The sequence below is a fragment of the Scomber japonicus genome, chromosome 9 (genome assembly GCF_027409825.1).
Source record: "Scomber japonicus isolate fScoJap1 chromosome 9, fScoJap1.pri, whole genome shotgun sequence".
Lineage (NCBI taxonomy): Eukaryota > Metazoa > Chordata > Actinopteri > Scombriformes > Scombridae > Scomber > Scomber japonicus.
Genome location: NC_070586.1, coordinates 16,797,752 through 16,818,630, shown reverse-complemented (window position 1 = coordinate 16,818,630; position 20,879 = coordinate 16,797,752). Strand labels below are relative to the sequence as shown.

Genomic DNA, 20,879 nt, shown 5'->3' with positions numbered 1-20,879 from the left:
ACCGATTGTAGCATCCTGGCGGTCCATCATCAAAGGCTACTCACTATTATGCAGCTCGGCGGGTTTGTAAGATGGCAGCCTCAATAAACAATATTGTCACAAGACAGCAACGTCAATCCTGGTCGGCCGATGCTCTGAATTATTCTGCGATGTTGCCGTGGGTCGGTAATATTAGGGATGCTGTCTTCGACCGCTGTCAGCGTCGGATGCTGATGATGGAGTCGGTCGGTTGATACGCGCATCAGCTGAGAGACACACACCCACCTCTGGTCCCGCCCCTCCGGCTGCATGATACAAACGCCCCCTTTTGGCATCCATCCAGTCAGTGCTCTCCCTCGGGAAAAGCCTATAGAGTCATATACAGTCCCCTGGATGGATGGATGGATAGGTGGATGCATGCATGGATGTATGGATGCATGCATGGATAGAGGGATGGATGGATGGGTGGATGGATGTGTAGATACATGCATGGATAGGTGGATGAATGGATGAATGGATAGATGGGTGGGTGGGTGGGTGGATGGATGTATAGATACATGCATGGATAGGTGGATGAATGGATAGATGGATGCATGCATGGTTGGATGGAGCCATAAATGAATGGATGAATCTTTAAGTGGAGACAGTAGGCTAATGGTGTTTTAATTTATGCCATCAATGTAACAAAACAAAAACAATCAGATTTAGTGATAGAACACAAGGGAATAGAGAAAAACGCAAATAATTAGACATGTAGGCTAACTAATGCTTATTTTCATTATCGATTAATCTGTTGATTATTTTCTCAATAAATTGTTTTGTCTAACATAGCAATAAATGCCCATTATAATTTCTCAAAGAATGGGTTCACAGTTTTACAAGACTTGTCTTAAAACAACAGTGAGGTGCCCAAATGAACATTGAACCATGTTTTCTTGCTGTAATCATTCCTCCTGTTCATACTGATCATTAGAAGATCCCATCGTAATGCATTTACAATGTAAGTGATTGGAAACCAAATCCAAAATCCTCCTCCTGTGTAAAAACATATTTAAAAGTTTATCTGAAGCTAATTTGAAGCTTCAGCTGTCCAAATCAGTCAAATCAAGTAGATATGTTTCAATGTTGCAGTCTTTTTAGACTGTTTTTAGTGCCAAAGTCAAAGGGAATTTGATGCTAAAAAGATTGTAAATGTGACAGATGTCCACTTAATATAACTCAGACTGCTTAAGCCTCATATAGGCTTCAAATCAACTTTAAATGCATTTTTAACAGGAGGAATGATTATATCAAGAACAAACCTCTTTCACTGTTCATATGGACATTTGACTGTTGTTTAAAGTCAGTCTTGAAAAAATCCTTTAAAACTAAAGGCAACAGTTTTAAAATACAACGATATTCAGGTTACTATCACATATATCAGCTTTAAATTGTCACATTTAAGAAACTGCAATCACTGACTATTTGGCATTTTTGTTCAAAAAAGATCAAAATGTTTTCTGTATTTAATGTAAAACCTGCTGTAACACTGTATATCATCCTGATATCAACTTAAAGGGGTTCTCCCCAACAATTTAGATAAAACTTCATTAACAGATGTGACCAATGTAATGAATTCATGTCTAGATGTGAATTATGTCTGTTTTGGGACAATGCACAGCTTAATCACTGACTCATCACTGAAGTTCCACAAGTCTCCAAAGAGTCATGTGATTCAATAATATGCTGTGTTGTGACTGCCTGCCATCTTTATTTTGCATTTCCTCGATGCTTCCTCCTTTCTTTATTCCTTGTTCTATTTCGGTGGTTCCTGACCTTTTCAGTGGATAGCAGTTTCCTTCCTTCCCTGTCTCATTTTCACTCCATATTTACTTTGCTCTCATTATGATTGTTGGTATTTGGTGGCTCACTCTCTTCATTTCTTTCCTTTTGTTACATGACGTCTTATCCAATGTGCAGCAGTTCCTGTTGAGGTGCTTGTTTCTGTTAATTTTCACATTTTTCAGAATCACTCAATCAACTTAGAAAATAAAATATGATGATTATTATCATCTTTGTGCGGAGACACACGTTAACTTTTCTGAAACTTTTCACACAGCATTGAATTCTTCTTCAGGTGCTGTTGTTTGTCCAGACTTTTCTTTCCTCTTCTGCCTCTTACTTTTTTGTTTACTGTGAAGTTTTGTGTCTGTATTTATTACACGTTTGTTATATTATCTCCTGCTCTCTTGAAATCATTACTCATCCAGCTCAGTTTTGAAGATCAATTTTCTCCTTCACTCTTCCTTGCTTTGTTGTGTTTCTACAGTAGTGAAGAAAATGAGCATCAATGTGTCCCTACAGGACTGGAGAGGAACAACCAGAGCAAAAAAGCACATGTAGAGTGAACTCTAAAAGCTCCAGGGCACAGTAAGCATTTTCTTTTGTGGATACATAAACAACTACATGATCCATTAAGTGATTAACTGCAGAATATATTTGTATATTTGCATATACATTCCCAATCAGGTTACTGCTAATTAACTATATAAAGAAGAGTTACAATGTCATGTGATTTACTTGTATGATGCATTTATGTTCTAATGTGAGAATTGTTACACACTTTTGGTACCTGAATCTATAATGTCAGTTTTATGTAATCTTTTTATATAATAAAATGTCTGAACCTCATATTTTTTTCTGTACATTTGTCCCCGATTGACTGTCAATGGGGGAGGTACTGTACAAGGACTTCCACAGCTGTAACAATGCAGTGTTGGCATGAAGGGGGAAGACACTGGCCTCTCTGTGAACACAAGGGATGCTCTGGCTCAATTTGGCCACATGGGGGTGCTATGATCTATTAAATCCAGTTCAGCTAGCACCCAGTTCCTCAATATGTTTATAAGTATGTATTCAATATATTTTGTATGTTGTATTATGTCTCTATTCTTTCATTTTATGTCGGTCTGACGTAACTGAAGGTACAAATGTGCTTTATATTGTGAGTAAAACTTTATAATGCAAGTATAACATAATTTTAAAGTTTTGTTATTTGCTATGTCCTGTTATGTTATCAGCATTGTTGTTTTATTGGCATCTGTGCTCTTTGTTTTTTCTTTTATTCTGCTTTGATGCACAATTTATCTAGAGAAACTACTGTGTGCTTAAAATGTGCCTCATGAATTAGTTATGTTAACTTATATTATATTATATTATATATTTTCAGCAGTTCATTAAAATCTATTCCTAATTACAATGTAGAACTATTTCTGCACACTATAGCTGCTGTGATGTTTCAGTAGGGGAGAGTGGGGTTGGTTGTCACATTCATTAGATCTCGGTCCCTAGAGGGCACTGTTAAAAAGTTTTGGCACTGAAAGTTTCAGAAGTAAACCACTTGACATTGAAGTGAGAGGACATTTATCAATCAATCAATCAATCAGTCTTTATTTATATAGCAACAAATCACAACATCTTTTAAAAGGTTTAAATGAAACTCAGCCTAACCCGAACACAGTCTGAGTTAATCCAGTTCAGTTAAGCAAATCATTACAGGACCGTTAACCCTAACCCGACACACAGTTTCAGGTATAATATTTGTGGTTGAATTGTGTTTCTAATAAAAGTAAATTGAGAAAGTTTTGGAGTATAAACATATGTTTTTCTAAATTAATAGTTAGCGCTGCATTCAAATAAACCAGTCTTTAATAGAAAAGCATTTTTCCCAGCATGAGACCCCCAAAATAGACTGCATTGTATACGCCGGCGTGACTTAAACACTGTTTTTTACGGTAATTGTTCCATTTACTCATGTGGCATACTTCACACAGACCCCCCTTTCTCTTGATTTTCTCCTCACTGTAAAATATAAAGCATGAAAGGCATCAGTTCTGCCTGCTGATGTTGGGTTATAAAAGCCCAGTGCTCACATCCACCTCACACTTCATCTATTCTTGTTCTGGTCTGTCCTCTCCTTTGACATCAGTTACAATCTTTCTTTCTCATCCACTTTTTTCCTCTTAATTTGTTTGTGTTCTCACCAGAGATGTCCGACATCCACTCTACAACTATCAGGACTCTCAGCCGGTGTATCTGTATCATCACAGGAGCCTCTAAGGGGTTTGGACGGGCGCTGGCACACCAAGTAAGTGATCCACTTGTCGGAAAAAAATGTGAGAAAGAAAGAAAGAAAAAAAGAAAGAAAGAAAGTAAGAAATGCTGTGTTCATCCAGGTGTCCCACTATATGAAGCCTGGCTCTGTGCTGCTGCTGGTGGCTCGCACCAGGACTTTGCTCCAGGAGCTGAAGGAAGAGCTGCAGAGCTTCACTGGGAACCAGAGCCTGGTGGTTCACTGTGTCACGGCTGATCTGAGCACACGAGATGGTGTGAATGAGACAGTGAGTGCAGCAAGACAGCAGAGTTCAAATGAAATAGATCATGTGCTTCTCATCAACAATGCTGGTGAGTCTGGATAATTTGCCTTTTGTTGAGATCAACCAAAGAGTAGCTTATCAAATTAGATTTTGTATGCTGACTCCTCATGTTTTCAGCTCATGTTAACCTCCCATTCTTTTTACACCTTCCCACCCATCTCCTCTCTCTGCTCTCAGCCTCCTTAGGTAACATCTCTCCATTTACGAATTTCACCAACCTTGACCAGGTGAACTCCTACCTGTCCTTCAATGTTAGCTCTCCTCTGGCACTGACTGCAGGGATTCTGCAGGTGTTTCCACCGAGAGCGGGCCTGCGATGGAGCGTGGTGAACTGCTCCTCAATTTTTGCAGTGCAGACCATGCCATCTTGGGTGCTGTACTGCACCGGCAAATCAGCCAGGGTGATGATGTTCAGGGTACTCGCTGCGGAGGAGCCAAACGTCAAAGTCCTCAGCTACTCTCCAGGTATGTGTAACTTGTTATATCAGCCAGGAGGACAGAAATCTATGTTGTAGAGAAGCAATGTTTTGACAAAGAAGGAAAGATAGAAAGCTTCATGTGTCATTTCTGTTATTGGAAAGAGAAGTTGACAAATAATCTCAATTCAAGGTCCACCTGTTCTGAAGATTACAGCCTGCAAATAAAAGAAAAGAAAACAAGCTGAAAGGATGTGCTATATCTCATTTAACGATCTCATGTATATGTCCGATAGAGGACAAAAGGCAACAAATAATATTCATTTCTGCCTTCTTTTAGGTCCTTTGGACACAGAGATGCAGAAAGACATTCTGAGGTTAACAGGCATCCGTAATAATGTATTTCCATGCAAGGAGTCTGCAGCCAAACTGATGAAGGTGCTTCTGGACGATGAGTTCACATCAGGGTCACACCTCGACTTCTTCCAACTGTGATGGGCAGTGGCGATTTTAGACCCTTGTTAGGGGCGCTCAAAATTTGATCTCTGCACCCCTAAAAAATATATATATATATATTGTTGTTTGTTTTTTTCTAAAAAATGATTTTATACAACTTTAATTATTTTATGAGCTTGTCTGTTAAAGATGGGACAATAACTTATGCTACAGGTTCAAATGGTTTTATTGTAACAGGTTTAATGTACTTTGGCTAGTTCTATCTTTATTATTGTGTTTCCTTCAGGGTTCACTAACTATCTCAGGGTCCTCTCTGTAGAAATCTGTGATTGTTTATTCTGAACCATTATTATTATACATTATAGTAGACCACTCTACTATGTATTACTTATTTATTGTTGTAATTTACATTATCCACTGAAATGAGTAATTTTGTAAGTTTGAACACTATGTCAAATTCTTATTAGGAGCTGAGCCCCCCTAAAGGTTTGATCCTAGAATCGCCCATGGTGATGGGTCATAATCTGTGACGTGGTCCTGTAAAATATTAAAACTCTTTCATGTTATTGTGGTGTTTATTTTTCTAAACGTAGGTAAAGATATTTCTGTATATTTTGTTGGCCCAATCTGTAAATCTGTAAAAATAATTTCAATCCAAAGCTTTTGCATGTACACGCATGCTGTACACCAATTAATACAACAAACATCTTTAACTCAACTTTTCAGTGCAAATGAGTGATTATTTTAATTTGTATCAATATATTAGAAAAATCAGCAGTTAGGTTCAACCATTCACCAGTTATTTCAAGAGTTTTCATTGGGGGGGCATTAACCAGCACAGGAGACTCAAGCTTATATGGTTTTATTTCTTTTAATTCATTTCACTAATTTATAACACTGTTTAGGATTGTATCTGAGGGCAGCTGTCATGTCCCATCTGTACTAACTTACTTTAAAACTCATTTGGCTAAAAATAATAAGAATGTTGGTTCCATGTTGGCATATTCCTAAAACTCTACTCTAAAGTGGGTTCAGAAGTATAGAGAATACAACTAATAAATAAAAAATCTGGTGTCTCGAGTGGGGTTGGATGTAAACTGGTTGGTTAGTACAGGTTTTTAACAAACTGTGGTTTCTAGATACTGGCTGATATTTGGTCTGTGGAGCTCTGACATACAGATCAAACAGAATAAATGTGGCTGAATATGTATGAATGTGTGTGCACATGGTTCTGAGTGAGTTTTTGTATTTATAATGTATGTTTCACACTATGGGGACCCAAACCTGGTGTTGTGGGCAATGAACTCATTTCTGGGGACCGAAAAGCTAGTACCCACAGTGTGTATGTATGAGAAAGTAATGTTTTTTTTCCTTTTATGTCATAACTTATGTTGCAATTAGAAACAGAGAGAGACAGACAGACAGAGACAGAGAGAGAGAAACTCAGAGAAAGCACCAGAACAGAGTGGAGGCAGGGAGATAGTTCAGCTCTGCTTCTGTCAACTTCTCGCAGCTGTCCAACGTCACCACAGAGTCATGACGGACAGGCTCAACTGAGGAACAAAAATAACCTTCTGGGACTGGGCACCTACCATTTCATGGGTGGGGGGTTGGGGTATTTTCTGTCAGGACAGGACAATACTACAAACAACAACAACAACAAATAAATGATTCTGAAAGGATGAGAATGACTTTCAGTGGAGTTACAACTAGATGAGGTTCTCAGCCTTATTGACCACTGTGTCCTCAGAAGACATTTGATTTCTGAGTGAACTAGTGACAAAAGATCACCAACCCATTTTCAGTTTCTCTTGGTACAGTTCAAGAGGTGTGCGGCTATTTTAGTACCTTGGGTGTGGAATGTGCAGTTGTCTTTCTTGGAGGATACAGAGGCCGCTGATTGGTCTTTAAGCTCTTCAACTACCCAACTATCAACAGAGTATATAGCCTCACTCTTGCACTGAATCGCTCCTCTTTCGACCGCCAGCGTCTCAGGAACCGGTGCTACTACCATGGAGAACGTGGAAATATTTAACACAGCTGAAAAGGGGAGGGGTCTGAAGGCTACCAAGGAGTTTTGGGCTGGAGATGTCATTTTTTCTGAGCCTGGTCTTTCAGCTGTTGTGTTTGACAGGTATAGTGCTGATATGGGTGCTCAGTGGTGGGGGATGGGGTCAGAAAGGGTCATAACAGGGGAAATTCATGCCTTTGAGCTGTTTTTAAAAAATATATTTTACACTAAAATTACACCTAATTCACTGTCTAGTTCTCAATCTAATTTACTGTGGATTGACAACTACATGGGAGTGTGTAATCTTACAACATGTTACATGACTTCATAATGTATGTTTGTCAAGTTAAATCCTGTGTAGGCAGCTCATCCTCATGGGAATATGTTTGTACATATTTACATAACTGTAACTGGATGACTGGTGCTATTATGATGTAACACGCAAACACTAAATCGCAATAAGTCTATCTGGAACAATGAGAAACAAACATACCTCTCTTCAGACTTGGAAATTGTTGCCCCACATCTAACATTAAAATGTTTTTCCAAATGTCATCAGTGTTTAAGATGAATCATGAAGTGGATAAACTATTTCAGTTTGAGAGACAATAATAACCTATACTCAAACATAAATGGCATGTGTATCTTTCTCAGCCAGTTTACTTAGCAGCATTCTACTTTACTGTCATTGTTTTTAAGGTTTTCTGTATGATGACTTTTTGGTTTAAAATTTATTCCTAAAAATAACACATGACAGACCAGACTTTACATTAAACTGACTTTAATTTAACTGCAGATATTTCTGAATATTGTTTAGAACAGTTACCAACTTGTTTGACAAAATAACCTCAACTCAAGGTTCACTTATTAGCATTTCGTGTGGCTGAAAGATGTGAAGTTTTATTTTTTTCATGTGTTAATCCTAAAGTCAAGAATGAACTCCCTTTCTCAGGTTATCCTCAAAGACTATAGCAAAATACTTTTCATGCTCAAATTCTTGAAACTGGCAGAAAAAACCCACATAAAAAGGAGTAAATAATTTGCTGTAACAGTGCATTTGTCCAGCATTAAGGGAAACCTAGTGTACTCTATACATGTACTGTAATATACATATCATAATGTCTTTAGTTTTTCTGCTTATTCTCTGTCTCTCTCTGCAGTCTGGCAGAGAATATTTGCCACAGCTGTTTCCGTAGACAAGAGAAGCTCCAAAGGTGTGGCCAGTGCAAATTTGCTCATTACTGTGATCGAACCTGCCAGCGGGCCGGCTGGGCTGAACACAAGCAAGAATGTGGTGCCATCAAATCTTATGGCAAGGCACCCAATGAGAGCATCCGGTAAGTGGAAATGGAAGTGGGGAGGGGCAAAAAGATGTTACATGATTCTAATGAACCAACAATATTTATGTACTTTTTTTTGTATTTACTTGTATAATTATTGGTTTCATAAACTTGTACAAATAATAGTTACTTAAACTTACTTAATAATGATTCATCATGCTCATGTCAGTTTGTTTGTCATGTGTGTTTAATTTGCTTGTTACCCTTGAAGTCACATGTCTACTTCTTCATTGCTTTTGTTTGTGTTCAGTTTGGTGGCCCGCATCATGTGGCGCCTCGACAAGGAGGGCAGCATAGTATCTGACATGCAGCTGACCACACTGGACGAACTGGAAGACCACATTACTGACATGCAAGAGGATGAGCTGAAGGAACTGAAAGTGGACATCCACAATTTCCTGGAGTACTGGCCTCGTGGCTGCAAGCAGCATACGCTTGACGCTGTCTCTCATATGTTTGGAGTGGTGCGTTTACATAATGTCATCCTTGTATTTGTCATCCATTGATTTTTATATATTTTTAGGTTTAAAGCAGTTGTGTGGCAAATCAGAGGCCTTCTGCCACTTGCCCCTCTTCTACATTTACGACATTCTAGCCTCAAAGAGACCAAAAGTAATTCATTCAGTTATCCTTAAAGCGTAAAATCAACTACCCTCATGTTTACCACCAGAAAGGTTCCCCTTAGACAAACCAGTAAAAACCAGTGATAATTTGAGGAATCATACCTGCAGCACAACTTGTGACATTTAACATTTAACTTTAACACAATATACCACAGTTAAATATCCACAAAAGTGTTTAAGATCTGCTCACAAGAACAAAGAGTCCAATTTAAGTTTTTCAGTCCTTCAGATTTTTACACCCTAACCCACCTGAAGGCAAATATATGGTTAATATGAAGTGGTCATGTGATATTATTATTCTCTATCACCTGTTGATATAGTTTAATTAGATGAGAACATGCAGGTTTTATTGACAAATCATTATCTATTGGTGTTATCACAATTAAATTTTTTAAAATGAACAGTTACCTACACTTATATGTGATGAAAGATGCAGCAAGATTTAAGTTTGTACACTAAAAAGGAATTAATATGACTAAATGCTTCTGTATCTTAAAACACCAATGGAGTCAGAATGGATGGCATTTAATTTGACATTTGAGACACCAAAACGTATCAAATGATTGACTGCTGAGCTGACGTTGCTGCAAATTGTTTATGCAGTTAAAAGATGCTTTTTGAGAGGTTTTTTAGTAAGATTTAGTAAGAAGTATGATTACCACTGAAAAGTCGCTCAGACACTCAATGGTATCTAAATTTCTGTGTGATGAACATGTGGAAACACTGAGGAGCACAATGTTGAAGGAACAATGCATGACTTCAAGTAAAAGAAAACTTACATAAGGAATTTGTTTTTTACACAAACAACTAATCAATTAACCAAGAAAATAACAGACAGATTAACAGATAATTAAATGATCATTAGATGATGCAGCCCTGGACCCATTATCACATTTTAAAGCCACTGAATTAGGAAAAATCTGTAGTATTTATTTGCTTTTATACTGCCTTCCTTCTGTCCTTTGAAGAAATCAGTTGAGACTTTGAAGCAAACTACTCAGAAGAGCTGTTTGAAATTCCTGCTTTGCATGGGTTGTTTTGTTCATAACCCCAGAAAACTGATCTGTGTTATATCAGTAAGTCCTATATTCACAGGAATAATGCCACTCTTCCTCTTAGGTTAACTGCAATGGCTTTAGTGTGAGTGACCAAAGGGGACTTCAGGCAGTCGGAGTGGGTCTCTTCCCGAATCTGTGTCTTGTGAATCATGACTGCTGGCCAAACTGTACTGTCATCCTCAACCATGGAAAGTAAGCAACACACAACACTAGTTTACTAAAAAAAAGGTGCTTCGGTAATGTCTATTGTGTTTTTTCTTATTTTTGCAGAATCTAATATGACTGAAAACGTAAAGTGCTCAGTGTTTTAATAGTTTGTATGTTTGTGTGTATGTTAACGTGTTGTAGTGCGTGTGACTGTGTGTTTAGCATTTTGCATTTGGTGTAAAACTGCTTCCTGTTTGTCTTTCAGTCAATCGGATGTCAATACTATGTTTCATTCACAACGGAGGTGCGTTACCTCAGCCTAAAACTACAATGCAACATTGAAACGTGCCAAATGCTTCATAAATACACATATTATCTACCTCGTCCCATTTCATATTACCTACCTCGTCCCATTTCATCTACTGTAGAAAAAAGCTTTATCAGCAGTGCTTTGTAGTATGCACTGTAGGTTTGATGTGATTCAGTGTTAATATAATACATCACGATAAACTACTTGAGTGCCCTAACATTTAGATTTTTTAGCATCACAACAGGCTGGTTTGTTTCTCTGCTCTATTTTCACCTCTCATAAATTCATCTACCATCTGTCATATCCACACAAAGTCTTTACGTGAACTTGGTTTGTCACTTTGTGTGCTCGTCCATGTGTGTGGCGCACTGTCTTTGTCTATCATGCGTGCTGTGTGTATAAAATGCCATTAATGCCATTTCATCAGCTCATTAGAAACAACTTCCTCTTAGTTCAGCTCTAACATCATGTACCAAATATGACAAAAACCCATATTTCCAAGTACATATTCCATTTACTAAGCTAAATATCAAGGATTGTTTCACATTTAAGCCTTTTCTTAAACTTTTCTTTCCTTTAAGAGTCACTGGTTTAGTTAACAGTGGAAAGAAAGAGACCCAGATTCTAGTTTTTCATGTTTACTAAATGTTGAAAAAATGTACACGATGAAAATTAGCAAAACTTTTGCAAAATTATAGAAAAAACTTATTGTGAAAAAAATATTGTGTTACTTTATAGAGAACATCTTACATGTACTGTAAAATATTTAAGTTTAGAAAATTGGTTAAAAAAAATTGGTTCACACAAGTTTAAATGTGACATAATTTGTCTGATATTTCTTTTCATCCACTCCTTCAATCCTTCATCTGCACTGACTGAACTGAAAGCCACATTATGGAACAGTGTTTAACCATCGTCTTAATAGTGCATTTGTAGAAAAGAAGCCTGATAGTTAAAAACTAAACCAGTCACTGCATGAATGTCTGCTTGTGTTTAGTTGTGTTAACTGAGTTTTTCCCATCCTCAGGATTGAACTGCGTGCTCTGGGTAAGATTGAAGAAGGAGAGGAGCTAACAGTGGCGTATGTAGACTTCTTGAATTTGACTGAGGAGAGACAAAGACACCTGAAATCACAATACTTCTTTGAATGCACATGTGAACACTGCAAAAACCACATCAAAGATGACTTAAAACTGGCGGGAAAGGAAGTGGATGGAGTCAAGGTTTGTGTCTTTGTTTAATTAAATGTTTTTTTTTCCCACAGCTGAATATTAGACTGCACAAGTCAAAAAAGGACCAAACCAGTCTCACCACAGTTATACTGACATGGGTGATAAGGACAGACGGGAAACATGAGAAGCAGAGCCTCAGTGACTATTTTAAGCAAATATAATTCCTAATGGGTTCAACTTTAAGCTACATGTATGTGTGTGTGCATTCACACACGTGTCTGAGAAGCATCGAGATAGAGAAAAATACTAATATACTAATATAAATAAACTTTATTCCTTCTTATATTAGCACTTAAATTATTCAGGTTTGTAACTGACTAATTGTTTTACTGCAGATTAGTTGGAATATTTTTTATATGATTTATATATTGAATTACCAATTCCAAATTGCTTATAATTGACCATTTAACACTGTTGTGTAAATCAGTGCACATAAAAACATAGAAAGTATAAGAATTGAATGGCTTTCAGTGGGAGGCTTGACCTTATCTTAATCTATGAAACACGAGGCACTACACTTCTGTCAGTGTGACGATTGCCAGTCCACTGTGTGCCTGTGTGACACTATGTGTGTGTGTCATGAGTTATAATTAGCTTGTCATAAAATATCAGCAGAATGCAGTTAGGTGTTTATTACTTTATTTTTTTAACTGGAGCAATCAGGCAATCTATTACGATATGCCTGTTATGAAATAATTATTCTGTAATTATGTACATGTTTACATAACAGTATGTTATCAGAAAAAAAGGATTGTCCAGCTCTTTGATGGGGTGCCTGCAGCAAGTCAAAGGTTGAAAAAGAAAAGATAAAAATAATCAGACCTTCACCTTTATGAACCTAGATGAATTGCAGATCTGTGTTGCCTTTTAAAATAGTGTGTTCTCTAAAACCTTAATCTCAAACATAATAATAATAATGATGACATATTTAAGTGTCAGTGTATTAAAACTTGATGAAACAGTGCTTGATTTTCTCAATGTTTGATCAATTGCAGCCTTCAGAGGAGCAGGTAAAAGAGGCAACAGATTTTTGCTGGAAAATGCTGGAGAAGATGGAAGAGGCTCGTTTAAAGGGAGACTACCATGAGGTACAGCATCGAATTCAAATAACCAAATAAAAATCAAACTGTGACATGCAAAATAGAATCTAAGACTTATCGCCTCTCTCAAAAAAGTCTAACCCCATTTCCTTTTTAAAAATACATTTCTTTAGGTGGTAAAAATCTGCAAAGAGTGCATAGAAAAAACAGACCCAGTCTTGGCTGACACTCACATCTACCTGCTGAGGATTTGGAGCACATTAAGTGAAGTGCAAGCCTACTTGCAGTACTTCGACGATGCTGCAGACTACGCCCGCAAAATGGTGGAGGGTTACATGTGAGTGCAGAGATAGCTCCTGAGCAGTCTTGCAATTACTATATGATAACCACACTGAGTCTCGGGTGTCAAAAAAATTCAATATATACACTAATGAATGAAATCTCTTATAAATCTTTACATTTCTCCCAACAGGAAGCTGTACCACCCAAACAACGCTGCTCTTGGCATGGCCGCTATGCGAGCAGGAGTGACCCACTGGCAGGCTGGGCAGATAGAAATTGCTCACGGGATGATCTGCAAGGCCTATGCCATTATCATGGTCACTCACGGCCCAACACATCCCATCACCAAGGACCTTGAAGTGAGTGGCTATAAAAATATTATATTAACAATGTTTACTTGTTGTGAAAGGAGTTGCTCGTGGTGAACTCAGAACTCACGGAATATGATCATATGGCTCGGCTGTAAGGAGGTTTATGGCATCTTTCAGCTCATTGTTTTAGTTTTCTGGTCCACAGCTTTAATATTTTGGTTCACTCACTTTCATACAGCAGACAGCAGTTTTCAGCAAAGAAGCTCTAAAACCTTACTTACACTTCCTGTCCAGGACCAAACAGCAGATAGACAAAGTTAGTAACTAATTGGTCATCATAGCTGAGCATTTAGCAGTTAGTTTCCCTGAGAGCTGGTGAAGACCAAACAACATGGTTAAAAAGTAAGAAATTAGATTTAGAAATGCAAGAAGGCCAAAACACAACTCCAGATGAATGTTGCTCAGAATCTGATAGTTAAACATTGTTACTAACTAGTTTGTCTCAAAAGGTGAAGATGTGTCAGTGTTCCTTGTTTCCACTGCCCCCAAGTGGTAAAAAATAAATCAGTAATTGCAGGTTTAAAATCTGTTGAAGCTGTTGAGAGAAATGGGCTCAAAATTTTACTTAAGCTATGTTCAATACTGGCCTTAATGCTCAGATATGTGGTCTTTTTATGTTGATTGTTCACATTCACATCTGTAAGGGACATGCATCTGACACCTGTGTGACAACTGTTCATGTCCCAAACTGCCATGCATGTGCACATTAGACCTGCCAGAGATTGTATATGAATCACTACATACAAGTAACACAGATCTGATTTAAAAACCTTTTTTTTTGATCTGTCAGTTGAATGCAAAATATAGATTTGGGCCACTTCAGTATGTATATAATCTGTTTTTTGTATGCTACAAATTATGAACAGGTGGACATTTTAAGCCCTAACATCTCCTGATATTTCTACAGGCAATGCGCGTACAGACAGAGATGGAGCTGAGGATGTTTAAGCAGAATGAATACGTTTACCACAGTATGAGAGAGGCGGCCCTGAAGAACAAACCAATGACCATGCTGCATGAACCCAAGTCTGTGGAGGAGGGAATCAAGAACCTCTTCCACCGGAGGAAATAATTGCTGGACTGCAGACATTGTTTACCATAAACAGTTTGAGTATTGGTGTGTGAATCTACCCATATACTGTAGTCACATGGTTTTCTGTATCACTTGCTTTTCTTATACTTTTCACTAAAAAGATGTCACACCAAACTTGTGCTTTGTTTTTAATACTGAAACTAAAGTGAGTCATTACATTTGAAGAACCACAAGCCCAACTGGGCCCAGTGTTATTGTGGACTAACAAAAAAACAAAAAAACAAAAAAACAAATACAAAAAGAGCAATGCATGCAAGGGGCTTATACTACATTTTTTCCTCAGGGTGTCAAGGTGATGCCATGAAGAGGCAAACAATAGAAAAATCTGTCAGCACTCTGCATGTACTCAACTTGAGTTACATCCATGTTACCATTTTAGGCACACTTTACCCTCACATGAAACTCAATTTTGTTATTTTGGTTGTATAGTTCTTGCCTAAAAATCACAATGTTCTGAATGCCACTACAAACAAAAATGATTGCACACTGATTTTGTTGAAATAGTAAATATCTGAAGTGATTGTTATACAGTAGGCATGTTTGAGAGGCAATTCCCACAACCCAATAGACTAAAGAAACCCTGCTGTCATTGCTAATGTTTACATGGCAACATGCTCAGTGACAATGCTAACCAGTTGTTCTGGAGCTATATATGAACATTTGCCAGTTGCTGAGGCCAAAAGGCAAAGTTGGGCACTTTATCATTTCCCCCATACACAGTATTGGACAGAAAAAAGGGGCAGTAATGTTTTCACAGGAACCCTCAAGAGTGGTAAAACCTGTGATGTTCAAGCCTCATGTTGGCTTGAGAGGAAAAGTCTGAATTGCACAGTAGTCAGTGGGAACGCATCTATACACAAACCTATGACAAATCCATGTTGAGGTCTAGATTGTACATATAGGTGGCACCAGAAGTAGTGTCAGGGGCTATTGCCAGTAGTGTTCAAGCACTAAAAGGATATCAGTGCATTGTTTTAAATGGCAACCCAGTCATTCTGAACTGAGTGGTGTACTGATATGGTCATCGCTTGTATGGTTTAAAATTAGTTATCAGTGTCCCTGCGTTTTCGTACTCTCAAATACTGGGGGAAATTTGAAAACTCTGGAGCCTGTGTAAGCACTTGTTAGGCAATCAGCTCAGTCAAGTTCCCCTAATGTTAAGGGAAAAGAGGGGGGGGGGGGGGGGGAGAAAAAAAAAAAAAAACCCACACCACACTAGTCACTTTATCCCCTCACAGTCCTACTATGGCTCTCATGATCAGTGGGTAATGCACCAAGCAGTAATTTTACTGCCACTTGAAAACCTACCCCATTCAGGATAGTATTGTAAAGACCACCATGACAAAGTTCTGCCTTATGCGTTTTATTATCCCAAGTGTTCACTTTTTACATGCGTTTGCTCGTCCTCTTGTATACGATACCGCCAAGAGTCATAGTCTGAAAGACATTTAGAGGAACAGGTTTAGAGGAGGATGCTTTAAGAGTCATGCAGTAACAGTTAGGCAAGTGATTTAGTGCCTTATCTACTCACATTGACAATTGTGTTCCCATCCACCATTTCTGTGACGGACTCAATTCCCTTTAGGGAGACCTTCAGCTTGTTGCCATCTCGCTGAACCACAGCCTGCCAATAGCGAGACAGGAGATTGTAAAGATGACAAATATTTAATTTCTAGTTACAACCAAGTATATTTAGTTTAGTGTCCTAGAAGACCATCTGACTTACCTTGACCTTCTCTCCAGTGATAGTCTCCAGCTCGGCCTCCTGTCCAATGGTGAAGGTGTTGACGAGGACCTTTGAGCCGGTAGTGACTGTCACTTTGAAGTTGTTGCCTGTCTCTTCGATTTCAGAGATGCTCTTGATGTCTTTGCCTTTCTGGATGAGATCATCAGGGAGACCTGATGCAGAAGAGAAACAAGTTAAGAGACCATTACGAGTAGTGTTGCATTTCTTTGGCTGAATTTAAATTGAACAGTATAGGTTGTTACCAGACAAGTCAGCTGACCACATTTAATGGTTAAAACATCTCATGTAGCAACTGTCAAAATTGTGTCAATAAGAAGCCCCATTATGCAACCACATGACACAACAAAACATTTTTGATGCTAGCTGTTATTAAAAACTCACCAATGGCCTTCATGAAAGGCTCAAAGTTCTCCTGAGAGTCCAGCTGGTATTTTCCAGAGAAAGACATGGTGGCAGACAGTGAAGGTGAAGTAAGAAAGTGTTAGCTGCCTGTTTTATACTCTCAAACTGCAGCAGTGCAATCATTAACCACAGGTGTCTCCAATTAAAGCAGCTTCAGCCCACTTCCAGCAGAGGTCACAGAAGATCCAGCAAAGATAAAGACAGTCAGACAGATAAAAGAGGTAAAGACATTAGGTAACCCTCATGCAGGGGAGAAGTCCATATGTCAGTCACACATGGTTCATACAAAGACAATTCATAATAATCTTTCTCATTGTAAGTAGACCACATATGATTAACCACCGTATGTGTTATACACCAAAAAACTGCTGACTGGATGTTGTTGCTTTCGTTATTCCTTCATCCTCTTTCCTTCCTTCCCTCTGTTTGCTTCTCACAGCTTTTGCCTCTTGATTTCTGTTCCTTCTTTTCACCCCTTTTCTCTCTGTTTGTCTTCCTCTTGTCTTTATTTTAACCAATTCTCTTTTCACCTCATCTCTTCTCTCATTTGGTCTACGTGACTTTTCACACAAGTATTCAATTTCAGTACATATATATGTGAACATGTATGTGTATGTATAAGCTAGTGTTTCAAAGAGCTGACTGTGGGCCGTGATATTTTCTTATTGGTTTATCTGAGCATATGGAAAATATTTCATTTTGTCTACAATGGGGAAAATCAGTCTCATGCTGAAAAAAACACCTGAAAAATGAAACTCAACTAATTGTCCACATGGTTTCAGCCACAGCTTTTTATGTTTTTTATGTAAAGGATGTCACCATGATACAAATTCTTACTATGAAGTGTTATGCATTATAAAGTGAAGCTAGTATTTTTGAATGTATAGTAATGCCATTTTTTATCATTTTTGATCATTTTGTAATCATGCGAATGCTCCTCGATCACTCGTCACTGTCACTTCCATAATGTGAACTATACTCTACATTACATCACATTAGTGCTTTACTCAGGTGACATCACTATAAGAGATAAGCATCCTGAAAAAATAGATAATCATCTTAAATGTTGCAACAGTGATATTAGGTCATGAAAACACAGCACCATGTGAGGATCCTTTGGATTCACACAGCGGCTTATGCAAAGCTAAATGAGAGATAAAGACGGCTGTGGTTTTTGTACATTTAGTGATAGTGGAGTATAATAACACAGCAGCATGATAAGATTTATGATGACTGGTTGTTCTGCACAGTTTCTAATCAGGTTTAAGATTTACGAAACAACAACATTGAATATTCTCTCAAAACTTTATTTCAACATGCAGATATCTGGATGACCACTGTCAGTATTCATCCCTATTTTAATACATAAAAATATCCAGACAAAAGCACTCTACAGAAGTATTCCAGAGGAAAGGACATAATCAGAGTGTTAACAAACAAAAAAATACAACAATATAACCTAGAACTACAAGCCCTGATCTGTCCCTACAGCTGGAGAGCGTCTGGTGAGGCTTTGGCATCAGGAGCAGCTCATTGGTGAATTCGATGAGGAGAAGAGTGGCCAGCCAGATGCAGGAACCTGAGGATGATGTCTCCAGGGTCGCTGCCGTCGAATTGGCTGGCTTGATCATCTCCCTCCTCTTCGATGAGGCAGGTTTGGTCTGTGGTGCAGCTTTCTGTGGCATGGTTTGAAGAAAAGGAGGAGTTATGCTTTTCAGTTACTACAGCAGTTGTACTTTACAATATGTGTGATAACAGCTTGCTGTTATCAGGTTCTGGGTGACCATGAACCTTTTCAGAACAAGAGGGCAGATGAGTTCACCATGACTGATTGTAGCGAAACAGCAAAGATAAAGCATACAACCTATTTAAGCTTACATATATTTTTTTTAAAGTATATGTTTTGGGCTTTTTTTGCCTTTAATGTTCAGGATAGTGTAGAGAGACAGGAAACAGGAGGCAGAGAGAGGGGAAGGATAAGACCGCTCAGCTCGGGATTCGAACCGGGGTCACCTGCAATGAGGACTATAGCCTCAACACATGGGGCGGGTGCTCTACCCGCTGAGCAATGCTCAACCCTAAGCTTACATTTTTAAATATATACAGCCCTAACAGGCATCAACACTTTTTTCCTACTCTCAAGCAATAACAAAGTAGCCTATAGAAATGTATATTAACTTAAGCAGTTGGGATCAAAAACATTTTTTTTTCCTCCCAAAAAGTAGCCTTTTTCCCCACAATTTAGCTAAATCAAAAATGTATTATAGAAAAAAAAGATACTAAATAACCATATATAAATAAATCCTATATGCTACATGAAGATAGAAATCAGTCTTTGAAGACCGCCTGACCTGCATCACAGCAGAGTCCTGAAGCAGCACAGCGTCCACCCTCAGATCCACACGGCCTCCCTCCTGCCTGGCAAGGAGTGAGTAGGTAGTTTTCCTCCACGCAGTGAGCTGTTTCTGGAGAACCCAGCAGGCAACCAAGGCCCTCCCCACAGCAGATACTGGGTCCAAAGCAGCGGCCCCTATCCCCGGGGCCACAGGACATACACTGGTGGAGAGAAGTGATTATTCTTGGTGTTATTTAGAATATAATGGCACTGCTCTTTAGCATAAAGTAAAGTAAATATCTATTTATCCTTGATATGTCTCTCAAGCTTTCTAAAGTTTTGAATGTGTATTTGTATTTGTGAGTGATAGTTTTGATGCCTGTCAAGTCCAGTGAAGTCAATTTTATTAAAACAACCCAAAATCACACATCACAAATTTGGCCAGAGTTTTACAATCTGTACAGCATATGTCATTCTCCACCCTTAAACCTTTGATCCTTAGACTCTTACAGTCCTAACTTAAGTCTTGTATATGCAATTGCTGACTTCCAATGAAAAAAAACTATTAAAATGTTTTCCATTTTGCTGATGCTACTTATCTGAACTTAATACCTTCAAAAGTTAAAGAATGGTAAAGGCAGCTCACCTTGCGCAGTGGGGCATCCATGATGGACCTCTTCCCACCAATGGGACAGTTAGAAATGTAGCACGCAGAACATACAGACAGCAGAAAAAGTAGGCACACAGACACAGCAGTTCCAGTCATCTCTGCTGAGAGGAAAAAAAGATGGGTAGAGGGAAGGCAAGGAAGGCTGTTAAGAATCACAGACCACAAAATCTATGCCAGATAAAGATGTACTCACTTGTTCCTTAATCGCTCGATGAACAGAAGAATTCAAGTGTTTCAGATGCTCCCAGATGCTTGACCAGTTCTTTGTTCTTGCATGGTGCCACCGACTCATCTTATATACTTTCTAGGCTTCTTTTGAGAGTGACAGAGAAGCCCAAAAACCACTTAGAGATCTTTAATGAGTTCGTCATAGTTACTGTCACCTTCAGTGATGAGACTGACCACTGGGCAGTCTGGGTCAAAGGGCTGGGCAGTTGTGTGGCCTGGTTTGCTTCATACCATTGAGAATGATTAGGGAAGGGCTTGTGGTGCGTGACTGTGCATCTTGGAGGTGGTATAAAGTCAGGAGAGGTCAAGAAGAGGGTGGGAACATTATTCAATCTTGAAATTAGTCAAAGCATGAATGGACGTGAGGGAAGTACAACTTTGACATCACTTAATTTAAAAAAAGGAGATATGCTGACCCTTCACACTATTGCCTCATAATTAGTCTCTATACCAAATTTCTGAACCACAGTTCTACTTTTCACTCTTAAATACCTCATCAGTCATTAACAAATGGGTGATTAGTCTTTAATTAAACTTTCAAAGGGAAGAGTGCGTGTATTCTTTAGGTTTTACACCTTTTTTTGAGGAGCAAAAACATTCACAGGCATGATATAGTATGATCTGATGTTACAATGTAACAGCTGCCATGATTTTAATGAATTGTATTCCAACATTTTTGAAATGTAGTTTGTTTGTTGTATATCAGCTGGGTCACTTTTGGAAA

General features: G+C 38.4%; 4 protein-coding genes across 4 annotated transcripts; 2 read left to right on the top strand and 2 right to left on the bottom strand.

Moving 5' to 3' along the window:
* The first annotated feature begins 4,006 nt into the window (after positions 1 to 4,006).
* sprb (sepiapterin reductase b) lies at positions 4,007 to 5,305 on the top strand. Its single transcript, XM_053325742.1, has 4 exons — positions 4,007 to 4,105; positions 4,194 to 4,422; positions 4,572 to 4,859; positions 5,151 to 5,305. The coding sequence occupies exons 1-4, from the start codon at positions 4,007 to 4,009 to the stop codon at positions 5,303 to 5,305; spliced, it is 771 nt and encodes a 256-aa protein (XP_053181717.1).
* A 1,952-nt stretch (positions 5,306 to 7,257) lies between these two features.
* Positions 7,258 to 14,891, top strand: smyd1b (SET and MYND domain containing 1b). Its single transcript, XM_053325736.1, has 9 exons — positions 7,258 to 7,400; positions 8,438 to 8,614; positions 8,868 to 9,081; positions 10,360 to 10,490; positions 11,783 to 11,978; positions 12,983 to 13,075; positions 13,201 to 13,364; positions 13,500 to 13,668; positions 14,588 to 14,891. Exons 1-9 carry the CDS (start codon positions 7,279 to 7,281, stop codon positions 14,750 to 14,752), a joined length of 1,431 nt encoding a protein of 476 aa, XP_053181711.1. The 5' UTR covers positions 7,258 to 7,278; the 3' UTR covers positions 14,753 to 14,891.
* Positions 14,892 to 16,132: 1,241 nt separating this feature from the next.
* Positions 16,133 to 17,135, bottom strand: LOC128365111 (fatty acid-binding protein, liver-type-like). Its single transcript, XM_053325747.1, has 4 exons — positions 16,902 to 17,135; positions 16,500 to 16,672; positions 16,305 to 16,397; positions 16,133 to 16,210 (listed from the first exon to the last, which is right to left on the bottom strand). The coding sequence occupies exons 1-4, from the start codon at positions 16,966 to 16,968 to the stop codon at positions 16,160 to 16,162; spliced, it is 384 nt and encodes a 127-aa protein (XP_053181722.1). The 5' UTR covers positions 16,969 to 17,135; the 3' UTR covers positions 16,133 to 16,159.
* A 1,317-nt stretch (positions 17,136 to 18,452) lies between these two features.
* On the bottom strand, positions 18,453 to 20,023 carry LOC128365110 (isotocin-neurophysin IT 1). The gene is made up of 3 exons (XM_053325746.1): positions 19,904 to 20,023; positions 19,274 to 19,478; positions 18,453 to 18,598 (listed from the first exon to the last, which is right to left on the bottom strand). The coding sequence occupies exons 1-3, from the start codon at positions 20,021 to 20,023 to the stop codon at positions 18,453 to 18,455; spliced, it is 471 nt and encodes a 156-aa protein (XP_053181721.1).
* Positions 20,024 to 20,879: the final 856 nt, after the last annotated feature.

Bases quoted from the DNA above. Each gene is read 5' to 3' on its own strand.
- LOC128365111 (XM_053325747.1), bottom strand. From the start codon at position 16,968: ATGTCTTTCTCTGGAAAATACCAGCTGGACTCTCAGGAGAACTTTGAG. The intron at 16,673-16,901 runs GTGAGTTTTTAA...CTTCTGCATCAG, and splicing joins GCCTTTCATGAAGGCCATTG to GTCTCCCTGATGATCTCATC. The intron at 16,211-16,304 runs GTGAGTAGATAA...AATGTCTTTCAG, and splicing joins ATGGGAACACAATTGTCAAT to ACTATGACTCTTGGCGGTAT.
- LOC128365110 (XM_053325746.1), bottom strand. From the start codon at position 20,023: ATGACTGGAACTGCTGTGTCTGTGTGCCTACTTTTTCTGCTGTCTGTA. The intron at 19,479-19,903 runs GTGAGCTGCCTT...TCTCTCCACCAG, and splicing joins TGGATGCCCCACTGCGCAAG to TGTATGTCCTGTGGCCCCGG. The intron at 18,599-19,273 runs GTCAGGCGGTCT...ACCATGCCACAG, and splicing joins AGGACTCTGCTGTGATGCAG to AAAGCTGCACCACAGACCAA.
- sprb (XM_053325742.1), top strand. From the start codon at position 4,007: ATGTCCGACATCCACTCTACAACTATCAGGACTCTCAGCCGGTGTATC. The intron at 4,423-4,571 runs GTGAGTCTGGAT...CTCTGCTCTCAG, and splicing joins GCTTCTCATCAACAATGCTG to CCTCCTTAGGTAACATCTCT. The intron at 4,860-5,150 runs GTATGTGTAACT...GCCTTCTTTTAG, and splicing joins AGTCCTCAGCTACTCTCCAG to GTCCTTTGGACACAGAGATG.
- smyd1b (XM_053325736.1), top strand. From the start codon at position 7,279: ATGGAGAACGTGGAAATATTTAACACAGCTGAAAAGGGGAGGGGTCTG. The intron at 8,615-8,867 runs GTAAGTGGAAAT...GTTTGTGTTCAG, and splicing joins GCACCCAATGAGAGCATCCG to TTTGGTGGCCCGCATCATGT. The intron at 9,082-10,359 runs GTGCGTTTACAT...TCTTCCTCTTAG, and splicing joins TCTCTCATATGTTTGGAGTG to GTTAACTGCAATGGCTTTAG.